Consider the following 24033-nt stretch of genomic DNA (forward strand, 5'->3'; position numbering starts at 1 on the left):
CTGTGTATGCAACATAAACCAATCAGCTTGTGCCAAGTAATTTAAGGCTGCGAATATCATCAGTTTGCGTTAAGGACCCATCAGCCTGCACCATCTAGAGTTTCAGGACAGAACTTGGCATATATCATTATCATTTTAAATTGATTATTTAAAAAATTTAACCTACTTGAATACCCCTAACTAATAATTAACAACTAATGAAATGCATGCTAAACTTATTTAGCATGTAAAAGTAACAAACAAGACATTACTTATTTTTACCATTATAGCTTAATCCTTGCTCATAGAGTCAGTGCAGTATGAACTTTCACATAGTCAAACACAACTTAACCACAAGCACTAGCCTGCTCTTCAGAACAATGATAACCACAAAAACATCAAAACAAAACCTCTCTTAAATGTCAAACATAACAGCGTTAAACACAAATGGGTCTTTGCCTTTACTAAAAAAGCACATAAAATAACGCTTAATTTCAACATTTATTCACCTTACCATTTTATGCAATGCATGCTGGGAACTAGAAATCCACTGCCGAATTTTTAGTTAACAAAAATTTACTACAACTTTATTATTATTATTGCAGAACTCATCACAATAATGTTTGACTTAAAAGGCGTAATTATTTGTAAGTCCTTTACATGTTTCTACTATCTTCTATATCACGTCAGGAAGGTGGTGGTCATGTATGACAGTTCTTTCACCCCTGTAACTAGCTTCTCATTGGCTAAACTGATGAAGTAACAACTCACCCCATGTTAAAACCATCTCTGGCCTTCACAATTACACATACTATTTTACAGTGATTTCATTATTGCTTAACAGCTTAATTATTCACTGATCGCTTAATTCTTTAATTATTTCGTAATTCACGAATTTCCTCTCAGGAGTCCATTAAGTACATCTGTCTTGATATATTGGACTATGAACTGAACACATTCACTGTATTGTGGAAATTGTATTCTGTTAAAAACCTCACTTTTATGACATATCAGAATTTCATATGGACCAAATCTGTCCTCAAGCAATCAATAAAATGCATTTGTCAGTGACGTATGGGAGCTTTGGGGCTGTAAGCCTTCACTGTTCTGTGTATACTATAAATATTATCTGCCGATCAACATCACCTTCTTTGCATTTCAGAACTCTTCAGCAGATCAAACATAAATGCATAATAAACCACCATCTAAGTATAATTTGGGCTAGCATCAGCATTCTTCACTCAGCTTCAAGGGTGGTCCATGTGGCGCGTCGTCTAGCTGCTGTCTGTCTTCACAATGCAAGGCATCGACAGGCATTATAGCAAACAAACAAACCAACAAACAAGCAAACACAAAAAGAGTAAACAGGATCAGGGAGCAGATTCATTTGAGGTGTGAGAGAGCTGATTGCAGTAGAGGAGGGTCTTTTTCATGGACACCCCCACTAGAGTAGCCTATCTGAAGCTTTGATTGAGCACAGAGGTATAGCCCTCTCCAGCTGTGTGCCTTTGACGTTACGTCTTGTTGGAATGCATTGTCCCATACGAGTCTGAGCACTGCCGTTCTGTGTTGGCTTTTCTCACGTGACATGCTGGTGCTTTAGTTGACGAGTCGACATTTATGGGGCTGTGGGTGTCTGTAGATGCATCTGATGTGCACAGAAATTCTGATTCTGTTTGGTATGATCTTAATACCCCTGAAACCCTACTGGAGTGAAAAATTAGGTAGCACTTTAGTATAGGGACCAATTCTGTTTATTTGGAGTGTATTGAGGCAAAACTCATAGTTAATGGTAAGAATAAGTCCTCAAACTAAAGTGCGACCAAAAATTATTATGAAAGCAATATTTAAAAAAAATAAAGGTTCCAAAAAAGTGTTTTCGCAGCAATGCCTTGGAAGAACTGTTTTAGATTCCCCAAAGAAACATTTCAGAATGAAACGTTTTATACAGAACATTTTAATAACCCTAAGAACCCTTTTCCAGTGCAAAGAACCTTCTAATGGAAAGGCTCTATGGTTGTTATATGTTCTTCATGGAACTAAAGATGCCAACATGATATAAAGCAATATAACGTTGCAAAATAAACGGACTAAATTGGTGTTTCTTTAACTAGGGTATATGCTATATATATGTATATCCCATTCTTGTCTTGTAAATATTAAACCATGAATTCATTTACCTATTGCTATTGCACAAGTACCTTGTGTGATATTGTTTAACCCTGGTCCCAGACTTTTGAGGGGTACAACAGGTTGTCAATGGGACAACTTTGCACCATACCTTACCCTAAAAAGTGCATATTTATAAATAATATGGTACTACTATGAACCATATAGAGGTAGATAATGTAGACAAATGTCCTTTACAGGGTAGTGTCCGAGTGACAAACCAAAGTACCCCTAAAAGTACAATTTTTGCACTTTTTCTCCTAGTGAATAAACCTTTTCAATATTTCTGGTGTAAAAATATTTTATGTGCATTTTTACATAGCTTATGGTCATTCCTCAATTAGAATATAATTTCAGAAAAATTCTTCTGTGATTCATGTGCACTGTTGGACATTGTTGGTGGACACATTTAAATTAAGAAGTAAGAGTTTATTTTCCTATAATGTCCACAGGTTACAGGTGTGGTTTATGAAACACACACTTATTAATCTATTCTCTCTCTCTCTCTCTCTTTAATTAATATTAAAAATCTGCAAAAAAAAAAAAAAGTACCCAAGTAACATGTGAAATACAACCAGAAGCAATAACCCAAGGGAGTAACACAATGTTGCCATATCAAAGTTTTGCAAGCACCAGAGCACTACAGCGCTAGTGTAAAGTGTAAGCTCAAATATATTTATTCATTCATTTATTCGTTTATTTATTGCATTTTTAGGGCTAAAATGCTAAACAGTTTATCAAGTGCTCTGTGTCAAGTGACTGTTATAGTTAGATTTATTAACTGCAATGGATTCGCGTGAAGGTTGGGAGTTCGTTTCACCACCGAAGAGCAGTGAGCGTGAAGGTTTTTGAAATTGACATTAGTGTACCATGCAATGAGGGAACAACCTCATCAATGAATGAATTATTTAATATGAATAATTAACTTTGCAACTTTTAACTAAAGAGCATTAAAACATTTGACACCCCAACCTGGAACTGTTTTAAGTACCTTCTGAAACTGTTATGTATACTGTGCATAATGCGCATTATATCATTCCATTTTCTGCATATATTTTTACTGTCTGTAAAAGTGCAAGGTGCTGCATTTGTGATTTGATTTGAAGAAAGAGCTCAAGTGGTTCATCTGATCACTAAAATCTCCCACGATCAAGCTGCACATGATTTCCTTTCCTACCTCCGTTGAGAACATTTCAGTTCAGCACCAATTCAGTTCAAGACACTTCTATTAAGGTAGGAGCTTAATGGCCAGTTGGCACCTTTGTAAATGCTTAGTGAGGTCAAAGGCATCTCAAAAACAGGTTAATTCTCAAATCCCACCGTTACTGTAAGCTACAGAATCGAAAGAAATTACACTTTCCCTTTCCTGTTCTAGCGGTCCATACGCCAGAGTTAAATGAGACCGACAGAATCCACAAAGAGGCTCGAATCTAAGGGCCAATCCAAGACTGGACTGATTGGATTGGACTCCAGCTGTGCGGAGAGGAGTTCCCATAGCTTCACACCTACTTCCTGCAAGCCAGTGACTGCAATACGCAACCTCTGAAAGGGACAACCATTGAACTCTCAAGCAAGTGGCAATATTTGCTCACCTGAAATACACACAACTCTCCAATTGGGCCGCAGGGCTGGAGCAGGACTTGGTGGCTCAGGCAGCTGTGAGGCAGAGAGAAGGGGAAGGTCAGGAAGTTTAGTGAGGGGGAATCGGACCCCCGCTGGGGTGTTGTTTATCGCCGGCGGTCCCATTGTATTTTATGGGAGGGAAGGCTATATTTGTCCTCAGCCACGGGAGGCTGATGAGGTGCTAATCTGTTGAGGGGCTCACTATTGGAGTCTCCTTGTCAGCGGGCTAGCTTGTTAGCTATCCAGGCCTGTAAAACAGAGCTTGAATTTATGAGCTCCCCTCCCTGGATTCTGCCACTGTTCATGGGTAAGCAAACACAGATTGGGCACTGATGTTGGGGCGGTGGTGTCTGGGGGACCTTTGAATGAACGGCTGGGATGACAAAAAGATTGAGCTTCCCTGGTTCCCCCATGCTGTTTTTCAGTAAACATTACAAATTAGCCATCTGCATATGGATGGATCTTCAGGTGAGGCAGGAAGGAATTGCAGAGCAGAATTCTAATAACATTCCCTCATGAGTCTGATGGAAACTCCCACTGGGACAGGTGATCGAGCAGATATCAGTATTTATCAGCATCTACATCTAAGCGTTCATACATAAGATTAACTTTGTAAAAGGTATATGAAATAATAGTCAGGAATAGCCATTTTTAAATGGGACCGTTTTTTCAACCGTTAGACAGCATCTGTGTTTTATGTTTTGTATCAAATTTGATACATCAGGCTTTTATTGCCTATGTTTTAGGATATAGTGGGAATACGGAGCTCAGATTCAAGGAGGCAAAACAGCTCAGTTTTATTCAGAGGCCCAAATTGAGTGAAATGTGCAGTTTGGTGCAGATGCTGATATTTACATGACCAAACAGGAAGACATTTATAAAAGTATAGCAGACTACATGATATAAATGTTTTCACTTAATATCTCCCAGTCTTAGTAAAATGATATTTCAATGCTTAGTTTCATGATCAAAGCTCTGTAGTTTCAAAACACATAATGCAATGCAATGATGATTGAGGGATGAACAAATAAACGTTCCTCAAAAGCCTGATGATCATATTTGATATTCTAAAAAATGATGTATGGATAATCACATCAATATTATTAATGTGATATAAGTTGCTTACGTCCAGTAAGTGTTCGTCTTGAAATATTACTAGCAATATAAAAATTATTCTTAGGTTTACTTTATAAAAAATCAGTAAAGGCTTCACAGCAACCACGAGCTGAAGGTCGACGATTGTAAAAATTATACTAAAAGGCCTTTTACTTGTTAATAAAGGATGAACTATCAATCAGACGACAGAAGACATGTTGTAGATTGTGTAACAGGTTTTTCAAAAGACATCATTTAGAAGCCTAAATAAATAAAACATTTCAAATAAAATCAGTTTAGACACAAATTCCGCAACAGTTATATTTCATAGGCATACAGAAAGCACAAAAGAAGTGAATACTTGAATACTTGAACACAGCCTTCATTCCAGCTACTTTAATCCCAAACTCACTATCACCTATCAGCCCCGGAATACAGATAAGACTGGCCTCCGGCAGACACGGGAATAATGGAAAATGGGAACAGTCAAATGCCTTCTGACTGATGTCAAACTTGAAACGTGACTGTTTTCTTGAGGGGCTGAAGGCCTGCATCGCTGATAATGATTGGCACTGATTTACAAATGGCAGAATCTACTGATCAAGATACAGTATGTGGATTTCTGGGCTTTCTAGAAACATATATCTTAAAAATCCAAAAAGTAGCTCTGCTGGAACTCAATTTCCTCTATTACCGTTTCTACGCTTACTAATGCAAAGAGAGAGGATGGCAAGGAAACGCAGGAAACTCTAATCTCTTACTAACTTAGCGTTACACACGCTGTCACCTCTTTAATAACTTTCCCTATTGAATTGATTTGAGTCAAGCCCGTGTTTGCTTTACTGCAGCTGGGAGGGGAAAATGTGTCAGGTGAGTGTGAACGATGGCAGCTCGCAGTCCTCAATCTGGACTGATAGCGGTGATATTTAAGAGCTTCTCTTCCCACGGGGGCCTGCCATTTAATTAGCATACTGACGCTTGTCCTCACGTTTAATTGCTTTTGGCTTGTAATTAAAACGTGTGTTGACTTTGCAGTTCCCTCACTGATGAATAGCAATGGAGGGTTATGTGATATTACATTTTTGCTGCGGCATACATTAAAATGGAAGGATTAAAATAACGGATTTAGTCCAAACCTTTTTGTCCTCAGAGGGGTAATAGTTTGTCAGACATGCCAAAGCATTATAATGCATTAATCTGATCAATTAAGAGATTTACCATCTCAAGCCGTCGAAAGGCTTTGCTTTGTTCCCTCTGTCACCCCGTTTAACTTCTGCCTGCTTTGGCCATTTAGGCGAAATGAAGAGATGTTTGATTTCGTGCATTCAGATCCTCCAGTACGCTGGGCTCGCTGGATTGGTACCTTGTTTGAGGTATGCATGATTGTCTCTTTTTTTGCATTACAACAGAAGCGTATTGCAGTGGGTCTTGGATGCAGACCAAACAGAAGCGCACTAGAGGGCAGTCCTCGGCGAAGGCTTCTCAATATCAAAATGTGCGTATTTGAGGAAGTCCTTTGGCCCATTTACACCACTGTTTGCGCCCAGGCCCCTGTGCAATATCTTCCGTACCACCCCTTTGGCTTTGAATGGCATTTCAATGGCGGGGCTGCATTTTTCCCCCCCTCTGCACCCAACCAGCGTTGTGTGCATTCCCCGTCGCACTACTTTTGAGATTCATTTCCAGGTAAACATGCTTTGGTTGGCCACAAACCTGCAGCCAACAGGGGTTGTCACAGCTGTGCCAGATAATAGCCAGAACAAACTCCTGTCTCGCTCCGGAATGTTTACTGTCGCCACAGACACTCTGCGGCAAACATTTTTGCATCTTTTATTTGGAAAGAAAGAGATCCAGTTATCGGTTTCACACAGATGAATCGTAAGCTTAACCTGCTGGCCCTTTTGTGTTCCATCAGATAAATGACGGGGTAAAAGTGCAAATGCCAAAAAAAGAAGAAATTAGAACAAACATAGTTTTGTTTGAAGGCCTCTTTTGTGGTTTAAAAGCTTTGAAAGAGGAGCTCAAAGTAACACATTCCTGCAAATACCAGCAGGGAATTTAATGAAATCCTGCTGCCTCACTTTTACTCTATCTATCTATCTATCTATCTATCTGACCTCTCTATGATCTCAAACATGAATTATATTTGAATTATATATATGAATTACATATTATAATATCTATCTATCTATCTATCTATCTATCTATCTATATATATATATATATAATATTTGCAAATTGTACCCCTGTTATACGCAAATGCAGACTAAATCTGATTCTACAATACACGTGTCAAAATTGAAAAAGAGTTGATGCCTCGCTAAAGTATTTTAGGAAATATTATTTTAAAAAATTACAGGGAATCACAATATTCAGCCTGCATATTTAGTTAAAATGTGATTCTAATCAACTGATACAGAACTGTAACCATTATGATTTTTGTGTCATCTATCTATCTATCTATCTATCTATCTGCTTCCAGTAGATTAAAATATCCTGACCTCTCTATGATCTCGAACATGAATTCCTAATGACAAAAAGGAGAATGGAGGTCAGTGTTTAAAGATTCCATGGCAATATTTGCTGAGAATACAGGCCCTAATGTATGAGATTGAGGAGGATCACCAAGGCGCCACCCACAGTGACAGTATTGCAACACAGAGAGTGCGCTGAATCGCATGATGAATGATCGAGCTCTGGGCCACGCACAGAAGCAGAGAAAATCCTGAAGCTTTAGAGAAAGAAAGTGCGCCTCAATGAAATATCTAAAAGTTTTGCGTTAGACCTTGATATTTTCAGAGACATGTGACATATGCCAACACAAGTTCAGAGGTGATCAGGCACAAAGTCTGGACCTATGCTCCAACGTGGTGTTTACTCAAAGACACGGTCCTTTCGCACTTCCACCAAATACAAAATAGTGACCTTCTACACAGAATGTGTTCACAGTCTGTACCTTGTCCATTAATAATTAACTTCAAACAAAATAATCCAGGAGGACATTGTGCCATGTAATTTAAAAGGTATCTACAGTTGCATATTTTTTTTTTTCAAAATTAGGTAAGCCTAGTTAGTCTAGCTTGGTAAAATTAGATTAAAACACACACTCACACACACACACACACACACACACACAGGTTTGTTTTTGTGAAAAGTGGGGACATCCCATAGGCGTAATGGTTTTTATACTGTACAAACTGTTTGTGCTATTGCCCTACACCAACCCTACCCCTAAACCTACCCCTCACAGGAAACTTTGTGCTATTTCAGATTTTCAATACACTCCATTCTGTGTGATTAATAAGCGTTTTGAAAAGTGGGGACAATGTCCTGAAAAGTCACCTTCTCCTTGTAATACCTATGTCATACCCTTGTCATTATACAAATTTATGTCCTCATTTGTCACAAAAACGCGCACACACACACACAAAATTCATTCTTGTCTAAGTCATGCAAATTCTGCGGTTAAATCTCAAACCTTTCAGTCTTATGTCACTACATCTCTGGTGCATGATGGTGATGGAGTAGAGAAAAACTGGCATGGTTTGAATCTTAAATTTTTTACTGTGAGCTTTTGGCTATTGTGAGGTTCAAAATATATAAGTATACTGTGATAAAGATATTGCAAACATACTGTTAACTTAACAGCATAAATGTTCTTTCCTAAAAGAAAAAAAAAAGAAAATCTTACTACTGCGCACCGCTATTAGTTACATAAACTAGAGCGCAGGTAAACAAATTAATTCAAAATAGGCGAAAACATTTTAGAACAAACAATGCATTATGAGCCCGTTTCGATCTGGCCTAAATCACAGTCGTCCTACTTTCTCGTATATTTTGTTATATATGTATATATTTTAAAATGCGGTCCTTTTGCAAATAGGTACTTCTTTTTAAAAAAATCAAATGATTAGTTAAACATTTTATTTATTGGACTTCATTGAGCTCTCACAAGAAAATGTATTAAATCGTTTTTTAAAAAAGCTGTTAAGAAAAAATAAATAAAGTGAGATGGATTTGCTTATATGCATTAAAAAAAAACTGATTCCCAAGAACAAACAATGCATTATGAGCCCGCTTCGATCTGGCCTAAATCACAGTCGTCCTACTTTCTCTTATATTTTGTTATATATGTATATATTTTAAAATGCGGTCCTTTTGCAAATAGGTACTTCTTTTTAAAAAAATCAGATGATTAGTTAAACATTTTATTTATTGGACTTCATTGAGCTCTCACAAGAAAATGTATTAAATCGTTTTTTAAAAAAGCTGTTAAGAAAAAATAAATAAAGTGAGATGGATTTGCTTATATGCATTAAAAAAAAACTGATTCCCATTGATTGTGAATAATAAATACTGCTAATAAGAACTATGAAATAATAATAATAAAAATAAAAAAAGCACTCGGACAGTTGATCACTCTGGATAAAAACTATACTTGAAGCCAGAGGTGTTGGCATTCTTAAATCCGTTCTCCCCAGTTTTATCTGGATGTGATTTCAAACCACTCCTCTCCCAGCAGTCCAAACTTCTATTCCCCCCTTTCTCCCGCTGGAATACAATACGATTAGGATATAATGAATCTTTTCAAATGGGGCTGCTCTTTTCAAGCTGCGCAGGTGTACAATAGGGGGGCAAATGGAGAAGTCTCACGCCTAGGTGTGAGCAGATTATTCAAATAGGGGCCGAGTGAAGCAGTAGGGATTGGAGGCTCGCCCGGGCAAGAAAATGTATTAAATCGTTTTTTAAAAAAGCTGTTAAGAAAAAATAAATAAAGTGAGATGGATTTGCTTATATGCATTAAAAAAAAACTGATTCCCATTGATTGTGAATAATAAATACTGCTAATAAGAACTATGAAATAATAATAATAATAAAAAAAAAAGCACTCGGACAGTTGATCACTCTGAATAAAAACTATACTTGAAGCCAGAGGTTCTCCCCAGTTTTATCTGGATGTGATTTCAAACCACTCCTCTCCCAGCAGTCCAAACTTCTATTCCCCCCTTTCTCCCGCTGGAATACAATACGATTAGGATATAATGAATCTTTTCAAATGGGGCTGCTCTTTTCAAGCTGCGCAGGTGTACAATAGGGGGGCAAATGGAGAAGTCTCACGCCTAGGTGTGAGCAGATTATTCAAATAGGGGCCGAGTGAAGCAGTAGGGATTGGAGGCTCGCCCGGGCGCACAGAGCTATATCACAGCGTTAAGAGCCAGCAGCAGGCGTCATTTCAACTGCAGTCATCTCTGATACACACACACACACACACATGCGCCAGCCCTTGACAGGAGGAGAGCACGACGACGACACGAGTGTATCCCGTGGTCCCCAACAACCACCTTTGGCTGCCAAAGGACACACAATACCGGCATTTCTCGTGTGGGGAAAGCGTTTTGAAAAGTAGACGAAACTTTTTTCCAAGGATGCTCGGTGCTGTGAAAATGGAGGGACACGAACACGCAGCTGACTGGAGCACTTACTACGGAGAGCCCGAGGTGGGTAACTCACCTACATAAATATATATGTATTTTTTTTCTCCTCGTCGAAATCCGATCCGGTTTTATACAACTCAATATTAGCCCTGAGATAATATTAACTTTGAGATCAAATATTGACTTGAGGCGCTTCCAAATCCTCCCCCATCATCTCGACGCCATGCACTATCCTAACAAAGTTGTGCTTGACATGCAATGCAAACTTTTCATTTCCAATTACAGATGCCGACGAATACATAGGTTTTCTTCTTCAACAACATCGGACATTCGAAAGCGAAAAAAACCGGGCATTTGACTTTTAAACAAATAGCCTACTGTTGTTGGTCTTAAATTTCTGAGTGGCTGGGGTTTCCTGTAATATGTTGGAAACCTGTAACTGACAAAAATGGCTTTCACTTTATGACACATCTCCAGATTAATTCGATAATTTTTTTTCTTAACCCCAACAAAACGAACTATTTAATAAAACATTTCTATATTAAACTATTTATATGCTACAATTTCAGTGGATAATGGACCTTTTCCCTTTTTACCGACAGAACCAGCAGCGCTGGCAGAACTCTATCCGCCACTCGCTGTCCTTCAACGACTGCTTCATGAAAGTGCCGCGCTCCCCGGATAAGCCGGGCAAAGGCTCGTTTTGGACCCTTCACCCCGATTCCGGAAACATGTTCGAAAACGGCTGCTATCTGAGGAGGCAAAAGCGCTTCAAGTGCGACAAGAAACTGAGCAAGGAGCCGGGTCGGAAAACCTCGGAGGGCGGCTCGAACAGCAGCTCTGAGAGCTGCAACGGGAACGAATCTCCTCATTCCAACTCGTCCAGCAACGAGCACAAAAGATCCCTGTCTGACATGAAGTCGGCTCAGGCTCTGAGCCCGGACCACGCAGCCTCCCCGACCTCTCAAGCGCAGCATCTCCTGGCCCAACATCACTCGGTTTTGGCGCACGAAGGACACCTGAAGCCAGATCATCACTATTCCTTCAATCACCCCTTCTCCATCAACAACCTCATGTCCTCGGAGCAACAGCATCACAAAATGGACCTAAAGACATACGAGCAGGTGATGCATTACGGTTACGGCTCTCCGATGGCCGGCGCGCTATCCATGGGCTCCATGGCGAGCAAAGCGGGCCTGGATTCGCCGGACACATCGTACTACCAAGGTGTGTACTCCAGGCCCATCCTGAACTCTTCCTAAACTCTCACGGACCTTGTGACAATTTGTACATTTGTAAAATGGTTGTGTACATGTATTCTGATTTTTGACGTTCCCCGTTAATTTAGATGTTCGTTAGTAATTATTTTGTAAAAGATCTGTTGACAATGTGACGAACTCTTCGAGGCGGCTTTTGAAAATGGACCAAAACCACACCGAAGGACTGCGGACGGGTTGAAGTTCTTCAATCACTTGTGTAAACTTATTTATGGCTTGTAAATGTGTATTCTTGTAGTTGATGACAAGAACAGAATCTATATTAAAGTGTTATTTGGAATTTTTTTCGCAATTCTGATTTTCACTCATTTGTGTTATTGTGTTGTCAACAACAGCAATAATAATAATAATAAATATAATTTTGCTCAACGAATTATCAATGTATTTGCACATACGAACCACTTGTTAGTCGTGAGGGCTACAGATTTATATTTAATCTGCCACAGTTGAATTATTTTGACTGAATGATTTCTTTCCTATTTTCAACCATGACCTGAATTAATACCAACAATAAAAACAGAAAAATAGTCCAAGAAATTGTCCCCCCCCCCCTAATATATGAAATAAGCTCAATTGCTTTTAATGACATACTTTTCAACACATTCATAAATTTCCAAAATAATCAGTATTAGGCTTATATTCGAATGCCTTGAAAGATATAGGCCTACTGCATTTTACTTAAAAAAAGCGATAGTCACTTGAAATCTATTATCACGCAATAAAATGTAGCGTTGTGTTAAGAAAGACGACACAAATTATTTGCATATAATCTATATAATTATATATATCTATTAATTTATACATGAACATAATATATATGATGACATAAGATAAAAAAAAAACATAACAAAAATAAGCAAAGAATAGAGCCCATTTCTGACTTCAGCTATCTCTTTTGTCATCTTTAGACAGTCTCTTGTTACGAATTAGACGTGCGACCCTTTTGATGTAAAATTAATAAATAAAAATGGCATGAAATAGCCTACAGTCTCCGTTAATTAAAACAGTTCAACAGTTTTGCAAGAAATATTTTAGATTAGCATTTTTTTTTTATGAAACATAACCGGAAAAATAAATAAATAGGCCCTAAATAAATAAAAAAGCCCCTTTTTTTCTCTCGTTTTTCTCTCGTCTCTCGTTTCTTTCCAACAGACCCCTCTTATGTAAAAAGCTAATAACAGGAAAAATAAGTCCTAACTAAAAGCAGAAATAGAAATGTTTATGTAGTGGCGCATATTCGACAGGCATCGCACTGCTTTTCCGACACACACAAGGAAGCTGTGTCACAGGCTTTCACCTTTTACTAGTAAACTTGCAGATCAAGAAGTCCAACAAATCACCCCCCTGGGGTATCACATGAATGTGTACACTAAGAGAATTCTCCTTCGACTTGAATAATGGCAAAGAAGGCCTGGTTTTGTTACTTCTGTGTTTTTAGTTCTCAGTCCATTCCATTGTAGGCTATTTCAAACCCCCATGATCTGCGAATAAACAAAAACGGGTAAACAATGAAAAAGGCGGTATTAATACATATAGGATGCGTACATGAGCAATCAAATCACACGAGTGTAAACTTTGAATAAGCGCACGTCACTTCTAGGTAAATTTACACAGAAATTAAATTTCGCTGCCCCTCGTTTTAGACATAATGCTAGGCTGAATTTTTATAGCGCACTGATCGATATCTTGGTAAAATAATCATTGTTTTAAACTAGCGGGGCAGTGAAATCTTTGCTTTGTTGCTAAAGTCAACAGTGACAGAGTTTGAGCTCAAATAAATGCCGCGAGGCTTCCAGCCCTGTGCAGAAGGCAGCGGGAGAGGCTCCGATACCGTTCTGCAGGCTCCAGGTACGAACATTTTCATCATTAAATCCAGCTCACTGCTGAGGCTTTCGATGCATGCTGCGTGTGTTTGGCTTAATAAGGATTTCACATAGGAGGTTTCTGCATGCAACAATGCGATTTCACGGCAATATGGCTCGACGCATGAACAGACACAACTCAAGTGCTGATGTTAAGGGGCTCTTTCAGCCGACTGTCAGATGGCTATTCCAGCTGATTGATGCCAGTGATACTGGAGAAGACATGCACTGCTTTCGCCGTGCCAATAACCGCAGCCCATCAAATGGAGTTCTTCTCAGGTAGCCTAGTAGTGATGTCTTTTTTTTGTTATTTTTTTTTGTTATCGAGATATAAACGACTTTGCAACCAAATTATCAATGCAGACAAAGGATTTTACGCTCGTACAAGTCTCTCATTTAACGAAAGTTCTACAAATTAAATTATTTTCGACAACCAAGAAGAATTTCTGGTCTGTTAACATCGTTCCAGAGACACAAATAACAACAGCCATCAGCACCCACCTAATGTTTTACATCAGACAAAATAAGTCTTACCATGACAATTTACAGAAAGAATAAAAAGAGTGGTAGCTAGTCAGTTTGTTTCTGTTCTGAGGCTACAATGGGGGAAAAAAAAATCAACATCAAGGACGACCACGATAATAATAACAACAACAACAACAACAACTATTATTATTATTATTATTATTATATTACCCATATTTACTTGTGACTATGTGAGTATCTAAGACAGGAGGCCTGGAATTAGAAAATTCAAGATGCTTTTAGACTACTTTAAAGGATGCAATATAAAAGTATGATCTAAGCGATATTTCTAATTTCTGTTTTTTTTTTTTTTTTAAAGGCTGTATGATAAAACGAATTAAAACAAAACCTAAAAATCGAACTATTATTGTTGTTATAGCAACGAGATCAGCGTTTCTCTGGCGTGTTTTCCCTTCTCACTTAGGTAACCCTGTTTAATTGCTTTTCGTCAGAGTCGCCTAATTTGCATATCATACTGCAAATGAAAGCCGGAATGTAAACAACTGATCCTCAAAATTCTCATTAGGAGCATAAAGCTTCTCAAGGAGAGCTATGGGCACCGCCTAAACTTTCATAAGTAGCTACGTCACATACAAACTTAACACTAGGCCACAAATGGTGAATGTACACACTTACATGAATGGGAATGAAACTTTGATTTAATTTAATTTTATTTTGATTGAATTGAATGCACATAAACGACTCATATGGTTATCTAAACCACAAAATTAGCTAATCAGAAACACAGTCTGATCCGAATTGCAGGACTGTGCATGGTGGCATCTAAACTACATCGGGTCATGCAGCTAAATGGCTTTAGCACGTATTTTGCTCTCTGCTCAGCCCTGGAACACCCAAGTGGAGCTGGTCTCCAGGGAGATCTGCGGGACACCCATCTTACAAGCTGTAATGCCGCTTTAACCCATTGCTGGGGAGGGACCGTTCGCACTACCCCGATTTAACACCAAACACTCTTCTTAATCCTGCTGCTGTCCCACACTATATTAATGCTCAACACAGACGCCTAATCTACGCCCTAAAGTTAGAAAGGCAGTTTCACTGCAGTATGCCGAATAGGATTAGGTTAGTCTTTGTAATAGTCTTTGAGAGTTTTTAAACGCTGCGCAATACGATTACATGCAAAACTAGCGCAAACCCCCCCCCAAACCGATTATGATAAACTATTAATAAAAACATCTAAACAACATCAACAACTACGACGACAACAACATTAGTAATAATAATAGTTCCATGTCATATTTTCATGAATATTTCAAATAGCCTATATGCTCGGTGAAATGATTTTTGAAGCTTTTTCCTATTTAAATTGCAATAAAACCTTAATTCTTTTAAAATGTTTTTCCTAGTAATTCCATATTTATGACAACACTGGAGAGCACACGCTTTATTTCCAAAAGATGACCTTGAAGAGGTTGTGTACTTTGGAAAAACGATAGTTTCCCCCCAAACACAATCACGAAAAAAAACAACAATTAACATTGAGTTTTTTTTCTTTTCTTTATATCAAAAATGTGGAGTATGCATATTTTACCTTTACAATAAACTGCACTACTTCTTATTTCCCTTGGTAAATACAATTATATATTAAAATATTAAATAATATTATCTGAGTAATACGATAACAGATCGTATGCATATTTTACCTTTACAATAAACTGCACTACTTCTTCTTATTTACCTTGGTAAATTAAAATATTAAATAATATTATCTGAGTAATACGATAACAGATACACCTATGTTTCTTTAAGCCAATAACCTGATCAAATGTACCTTTGTTAAGAGACATTCCACACTGCAAAAGACCAAATGAATGTAGCTCTAATGTAATTCACCATATAATTCTATACTTCTTTGACTGGAGAAATGCACGTTTTCTGATCTCTAATGAAATGTTTGCGTTTCATGTGATACAATGCATGCTATACAAACTCTTAATATGAAGTAAATACGTTGTTGGAGCCATACCAGCTGACTAGTTTTCTAAATAAAACACTCATGAGCATTTCTTAAGTAATTTACTATAGTACTTAATAGGATGAGTAGGTGGCATTGTTTTAAAATGAATCATCACTAGATTTTTTTTTGGTCTCACATTGCTTTTAATGTCATGTACATGCCCAACCTTTCAGACACTCTGAATAGGAGCATTATCTATTATTCTTTAGCTTAAAAAAGGCTGTATGATTGTCTAGGAGCTGTTGTTAAATGGCCTACATGCTGTCAGGGTGTTGTGGTCCGAGAATCATGGCGAATGCAGCGGAAATAGTGCAAGAGTGCGATGGTCCAGGCCTGTGTTCACACTCATCCACCAGCTTGGTGTGAAATTCTTGCTGAGACGTACAGGAAAACCACATGTCCATTGAACCAACCCATTCGCCCGATTCACTGCAGCATCTTTTAGGGATAAAATTGCCTGGACAAATGCCAGATTCCATTTTACGGCTGAAATAAGTAGGGTATTAAATAAGAAATGACAATGTTGATGTCAGCTATGCCATTTCCTGTGCACTTCCATTAACACACATGTCTACATGGTACGGATGCCAATAGTTCACAGACTTGCCCAACATTTCCTGTGGTCAAATGCTGTGGGTAAAATCTAAGTCACTGGGAAGGACACTTGACTCATTAAATCTTAATGAAAGCAATAAACACAGACGCCAGCAATTCATTCAGACCTCCAAACCAATCTCCATTTCTCACCAAAGGCAAACAAGCCCAGATGCCCCAGCGCGATTCCCTGCATAACAAAAGCGAATCAGATTGTGTCCTGCATGTGTTCCCAGTGCCGAAATGGTAAAGGCGATAGGTTATTCCAAGATAGAGCTTGTCCAATTTATTGTACGTGAGAGGTGTTCGCAAAGGTGATTTCTGCATATTTTTTTTTTCAACATTGAGGAGCTTGTAGTTTAGACGGTGATGGGCATACTCATGCAACATTCATGAGAATCTTTTTCCTCAAGCATTCGTGGAGAATAAACACACACATACAAATAATCTGGCTGCAGGATTTACGTGTTTTGTACTGATGCATCTTTATGTTTATTACAACTGTTGCGATTTGAAACTTGATGAAGAAGCTCCTTTATATATGAACCGTATTCATTTTGCATTCAAATGATTTGTTTGGTAAACAACTTAACAAAAGCAGACATGAGCAAACGTGATGGGAGAGCAAATACCAGTTGATGTTCTTTCATTTGATCAAGTCAGATCTCTTGCCACGGGCAAATTTAACCTACTAGTAAATACATATCCAGGATCTCCACCAACACTGTCCCCAGAGAGTCCACAGCAAGAGCTCTTAAAGTAAATCCCCCAACTCAGACAGAAATAATTCACCAACCCTTTCTCAAACTAAAGGCAATCTTCAGTTTAATCCAGTATAAATGCATTATCACAGCAAGATTAATGTCTGGGTGTTGCCTGTTAAAAAGCCCGGAGGAGCCTCTGGAACCTTAGAACAGATTATACTCTCAGATGCTACACAGTAGTGGTCCCCTGACACACAATGTTTAACCCCTCTCCTCGCGCTGACAGCCACATAGCAGGCAGTTTAATTCAATTTCCTGTCAGATCAAGAGCTTTCCTCATTGTTGTGGCTGATTTATTATCTGCAAGCATGTCTTTGTTTTTCCAATTTACAGACGCGATGACAATAGCATCAATTAGTGAGAATGTTAACGAGGCCCCTTAGCCACATTAAAAGCTATAATAACAATCTGAAGTGTATGCTTAACTGTAATACAAAAGTAATTGTGAATTGCTGATTCCCATGAATATCATAGCATATCAATAGTTCTGAAGAATTCATTAAAGAACCTTGAAAAGAAGCATTTAAACACATGAAATGTGTTGGTCCCGGAATCATTTTTTTTCCACTCGTTTTTCCTATAGAGAAAAGTCTTTGCTAAAATGTTATAAGCCACCAAACCAACCAGCTATTAGATGAAGCACAACATTGCAAAGATTGATTTATTAATGCAAAGAAGTATTTAAAAATCAGACAAAAAGATAAAGGTACAAGGTACTTAAAAAAACAATCCCATGAAGCACTGCGACTTACTTGAATTAAAAATGGAGAGATTTAAAAATATTAGTTTTAGGTTGTTGATTATATCTAGAGAAACAGAATATTTAAGATTATTGCAAAATATGCATACATATGGAAAGCATAGGGAGACCAACCTGATTACATCATTTGCAGCTCTTTAGGCACGATTGTCTCGTTGCTGCTCTCTGATTGGTGACATTTTCTATACAAAGTAATGAAGTTTCTCAACACGAATTCCACTAAGTATGAAATAAGTTGAAAAATGGCTTTAACACAAGCTTATCCAATTGATGAACAACCTCAGAGCTCACAACAGGTTTGTCTTTGAAGGTTTAGTTATCATTAAAAATCAATTTCTCTATGGAAAAAAAAAAACGAGTGGATTTTTTACTTCCAGAATCCGGCTGTTGCACTCTGTTAGTGCGAGAAAAAAAACAAACAAAGAAAAGAGCTATAGGCTATGTATGTTCGGTATAGGCTACATTACTAGCAACAACCGTTACCATAACTGTGTATTAGGAAGTTTAAAAGGCTCAACTCATCGTTGAGGTCGCTCTTCCCATAGACCGTTCTTCAACCAATGCAAACCTATACTGATGCAAATCATCCACAAAGCCATTTTTACATGCAAACAAAGCATTGTTGGAGGATGCCTTGCCATGATGCCACCTTTGAAGCAAATCAGGTGATGGATATGAGCAGTGAGACATATATGAGAGGCGGTTCATAATCTAAACAAATCCATGTGCCTTTTATGCGACAGGTTAAGACTCATATTGCCTTTACGATGCAAATGCTCTCCCCGTGAAAGCTACAGAAAAAAGGAAAGAGGGGAATAGGGAAGATTAATTATTTAGCATTCGAGGTGCCCTTTGATGGTAACGGACAAGAACACAATAGGGTTTACTATTAATTACAGCTTTTAAATGGTACTTGAAGTAACAGCTATACGTCCTTTGTGACATTTAGCAATTGTTGTTTGGCTTGGAATAATAGACACTTTCAACAAGGAAAGGCACCGTTTGAATTGCGTTTGACCTGAAAAAGAAAATGCCAATTGAACAAGCTGTGATGTTTCTCCCAGTGTAACAGGCTATCCAACAGAATCGAATTTCAATACGGTCTTAATGACTTTTCCCCACGTAGGCCTAGACCATTAACCATCCACGCAGATACGTTTAAGTTTATTTAGCCCGGATCCTTAATCGTGTCCTGCGGCGTGCCTCTAAAATATAATCGCAGACAATTGAGGAGCTCACGGCCGAAGTCGAGGGCATAATTGCTAGGAAACATCTTACTGAACAGTTGGCGATAAATGCAGTCAGCCCCCTCCTCGGCTTAAAGCAATTAATTCAGGCACCCTGACATCAACTCTCCAATCCTCTGACAGCTTGGAGCCCAAATCAAAATGCTAGTTCTCCTGGGAACAGCAGAAGATAGCCGGCTCTTTTCTGGACTGTTTGCTCACTGGGCCTGAGAGCAATGTTCCTTGCCGAATGAAATGCAAGGACACAAACAATGTGCCGGCGAGAGAATGGAAGACGGGGAATGAACAGTTTGGACTATTTGCTCAGCAGAAGGGCAGTCACAATAGCTGGCCCATAGCTTTCCCATGCATCAAGCCTCTTAGTCTTAGGGCTCCTTTGTTGCTGGGTTTCGTTCAGATAAGAGTCCAGCTGCCCCATGTGTTTAGTTCTCATTGTATGTTGTACTGTATGGTCATTTAGATACTTTTGCATGGCTTTTCACAATTTCGCAAACAAACACGCTCATGCCACATATTGCGCGCGTATCTCCATGGCCGGGCTTCACCTCTGCATGTGCTCTCATTTAAGGGGGACAGCTGAGCAAAAAGGGGGTGCTTCGAGGGCAATGCCTTATCTTGTCAAGTATAAGGGTTCTGATATGTGGTTTGTGCTAATGATACAGTAGCTCTCTGATGTGTTTCACAAATGAGTGGTAGCAAAAGAAAGCAATTCACACGACTCCTTTGATCAGTAAAAAAGAAAGAGGGATGACAATGCGATGGCTGCTCAAAAAGAGAAAGCCTGTTCCAGAGCTCATGTGCTTCTGTGTTGTAACTGCACACCGTAAAAGGTAGTAAACACATAACGGAAACACTTTATGATGAGGTCTTATTTGTTAACATTAGTTCATGCATTAACTAACATAAACTAGCAATGAGCAGTAAATGTTTATAGCATTTATTAACCTTTGTTCATGTTAAAATACAACTGTTCTTTGCTTGTTTATTGAAGCTCAGAGTTCATTAATGTTTGCAGATGCAACTTTTACTCTTAAAATTGTATTGAGATGAACAAGAACAGAACAAAGATTCATGATCGTTGTTCTAATTAATGTCATTGTAAATTGTTATCAATGCAACTGTTACCATTATTCTCTATTTTCATTTAATCAAACCCTTAAAAAGCAACCTACACTGTAAAAAATGATTGTGATTTTAACAGTAAAAGACTGTAAAAATTCTACAGTAAAAACCTGTTAACTAGTTAACAGTAAGTTTCCATACTATATTCGGTAAATAAACGTAATTACATTTAATGTAATTTTACAGTAAAATACTGTTAAAAATACGTTTTTTGGAAGTGAAAAAGAAAAAGTCATCGTATAGTTTGCAGTGACAAACCGTAAATTGACACTCCCAGAATTCCTTGCATGACACTTCGTATTTGATGTTTTTTTCTTGGAAATAACATGTTTCTTCTTAGTTTTTTTCTTATCAGTTGTGTACATTAGGGTTAAATCTTACATCTAATGTTGTTAAATTAATGTTTATTGCATTATTTCAGAATCATGTGTGTCACCATGATGGGGTTTAGTGTTTGTGTGAATGACACTGTGCACCTTCTATATATAAGTATTGCCCTCCTCAGCTCATAGAAAAGCTGTTTGTGATGAGCTTTGGTTCATCATGTGACTTTCTCATCACCACCAGTTTTTGGTGGTTATCAGTGCATTACAATGGTTCAAAACAGATATTAGTACTTCAATATGTTGGTTTATTAACATTACATCAGTTAATGAAATACGGTATTTTATTGTGAATTTAAGTTAAGTCTGTAAAACCTAAAATGTTGCTACCATATTTTTTACGGTGAAGTTCTGGCAACCACAGCTGCCGGTATTTTACCGTAAATGTCAACAATTTTTTTTGACAGTGTATTGTTTGTTTTAGTCATAATGAAAAATATTTTTGACTTTTGACTATATTTAAATGTGATGTGTTTTTTATATTGCAGAATGTATTCTGTTCTTTTGTGTTCACTCTTATGGTACTCTTTTGTTTGACTATATGGGTTTGAGTTTTTCTCTGTACATCAAACACAACAGTCTTTAGTCAGTTTAAAGTAAAATAGGTCGACCTCTGATTTGTGTGTGTGTGTGTGTGTGTGTTCTTACCACAGTGTTTTGTAATCTCTACTTTAGCAGTGCGGACACATCAGAAAGATAATATGGAATTATGAATGTATTAGGCAGCTAGATATCTGAATAAGTTGATGAAAAGAGTAATTTCATTCCTGTCATGACTCATATACTAATATTAATGCATTAGTGCATAATATGGTTTAAGCAATAGGATGTCATAAAAAGATGACAGATTTCACAGTTCGGTCACAAGGATGTTGGATTTTAATGAAACCCAAAATGAATAATAATAACTTCTCTGGCTTTAAAAAAAAATGAGGTAAAAAGACTCATTTGTGTTTTGTTTTTTATATGTAAGCATGTGAGTGCAAGTATGTACGCATGCACATTTGCGTGAGTGTGTGTGAACAGGTCGTGTGTGGGATGGTGCAGCCTTACGCTTCACTGATAGTAAAGTAAAGCTCTGTTCATGGCTTTTCAGCACTTCTTTAAGTTGCCACCACTGTGTAATTTATGGGTGCTGAGAATCGCTGTTTTGAAACACGACGCAGATCTCTACTGCACAGAAACGGCTGAGAACGACTGACTCATATAAGATGAAACACACAAAATCCGGGTGATTAGCAAGTACCGGAACATGCCAAGGATACAGCTATGGGAACACACACGAATAAAAACACACCCTGCTGAAGGGCTTTTGCGTATACCCAAGTGAGACTTGCTACAATAAACGTACTGTAAAAGTGATACAGTATTTTGGTCATGCATTAAATGAGAGACCAGGAGCTGTGAAAGGCTTGAGTAATACGTTTATTTAGGTATTAGGCTGTGAGAAATGCGGGAAAATATGAAATAAAATCAAGGGCCAGGCGGTGTGTCTGTTATTCTCGTATTCTGTCAATTTTCCAGAACTGAATTATTTGATCCCAATGATGGATTTCTGTATAAAATTGCATTTCCTAAGTTTTTACATTTAAAGTAAATCAATATTATGAATACATTATAAATAAATGCCATCTTAAATTGAAATGGCCGTTCACATCAAAAGTGAAATGACCAGTTCTGAAGAATTGTTTTATTATTATTATTATTATTATTTTATTATTATTTTATTATTATTTTTTTTTTAAAGTAAAAAGGTAAAAGATGACCATTAGTCATGCTCTTAAAGAACATTTAAACTGTTTTGCATCTTTCTCAACTAAACCCACTTCTTAATTCCATATATTTCCAACAATTTCCTTCCAAACTGCTAAATGATAACAGCTTGGCTATACACATGATCTAAAAAAAAAAGGCCAAACGTTATAATCCGTATCTCTTCAAACGTTCCTTTCGCTCTCACTCACAGGTCTGGTCTCAAAGAGTACACCAGAGATAAGACTCAGCCACACAATGTCCCCTCAGTAGGTCTCATTGACCGGCCCATGGCACCGGCCAGGTATGCCAGAAATGTTTAACTAGCTATCCATCTTCTACCTGCTGCTGGTAAACAGACACCTTTGTTTAAAGCGCATTACGGTTAGGGCCTGCTCTGACTCAACAAATGGACTATTTATTTCCCCATTGGCCCGGGCTCAGGAAATATGCCTCTTATAATCCGCTTTTTATTTATCTGACAGGAGTGTGGTAATGCATGTGTGTGTGTGGGTGGGAGTTTCTTCAGAGGAGAGGGGGCACATGGCCTGGTTAACTCGTGATTTTTGCGGTGAACTCATGTTCCAAGCTCTTATCATTCGCGTCCAGGGTGAACAAACAAACAGTGTGTGGTGTAAATCTGGCGGGATGTCTGAACATTGTGGGTTCAGTCATGTTTCTGCATAGAATTTTAGTTAAAGTTTTGCCATTTCCTTAAATTGCATGTGTTTCAATAAAAAATAATGAATAAGGAATATTTGTTTTAAAGTAAATAATTCTACTAGAACTAGAATACACAATTGCATTGCACAGGTAGATCACATACAAATGTGAACCTCAGATCTATGCTGACTACTTAGATTTTCAACCTAAATTTTTTGATCAGTATATTCCTTTGTTAGGAATGAACACACTGCAACTCTTACCTATGAAACATGGACTTAGTGTGTTAAACCCAACTATATGTCTACACTTTAAAAAAATAATTGAATCTTTAACATGATCCACGGAACCTTTCCATTCCATAAAATATTTTTTACAGTGGAAAAGGTTCTTTAGATGATTTAATGTTCTTTACACTACATGATAGTTCTTCTAAGAACTGTTCACTGAAAGGTTCTTTGGGGAAACCAGAATGGTTTTCGGTGGCATTTCTGCTAAAACCCCCTCTTGGAACCTTTAATTTTAAGAGTTTATATGCATTAGGGAATTGCATGGGGGTAGTTGGGGTCTTTGGAACAACCAATAACAAGTTCAGAAAGAAGTACAATCTCAGTATCTTTTCAGTACAGGATTGTGGTTTAGCCAACTTTAATTCCTTAAAGATTGATGTGTTCCATGTTAGCACAAATGACTTTAACTTCCCCAATGGTTGCTGCTATATTTTTAATTATATATTTGAATGTATTTTCTGGAATACAGATATTTAGACACCTAAAATGTGTATTCTTGTCATATATTTACGCAT

The 24033-nt window shown here is 37.8% G+C and overlaps 1 protein-coding gene and 1 long non-coding RNA gene across 2 annotated transcripts in view; both read left to right on the forward strand.

The window, feature by feature from the left end:
• Positions 1 to 10292: 10292 nt before the first annotated feature.
• On the forward strand, positions 10293 to 11854 carry LOC107736979 (forkhead box protein A2-like). Its single transcript, XM_016548369.1, has 2 exons — positions 10293 to 10364; positions 10871 to 11854. The coding sequence occupies exons 1-2, from the start codon at positions 10293 to 10295 to the stop codon at positions 11561 to 11563; spliced, it is 765 nt and encodes a 254-aa protein (XP_016403855.1). The 3' UTR covers positions 11564 to 11854.
• Positions 11855 to 13306: 1452 nt separating this feature from the next.
• Positions 13307 to 24033, forward strand: part of LOC107736976 (uncharacterized) — an 11540-nt gene continuing 813 nt past the window's right edge. Inside the window, exon 1 of the long non-coding RNA XR_001639753.1 lies at positions 13307 to 13426. This is a non-coding gene — a long non-coding RNA (uncharacterized LOC107736976). The remainder of the gene's footprint in view (positions 13427 to 24033) is intronic.

This window comes from Sinocyclocheilus rhinocerous, unplaced genomic scaffold (genome assembly GCF_001515625.1).
Source record: "Sinocyclocheilus rhinocerous isolate Xijiao unplaced genomic scaffold, SAMN03320098_v1.1 scaffold794, whole genome shotgun sequence".
Classification (NCBI taxonomy): domain Eukaryota; kingdom Metazoa; phylum Chordata; class Actinopteri; order Cypriniformes; family Cyprinidae; genus Sinocyclocheilus; species Sinocyclocheilus rhinocerous.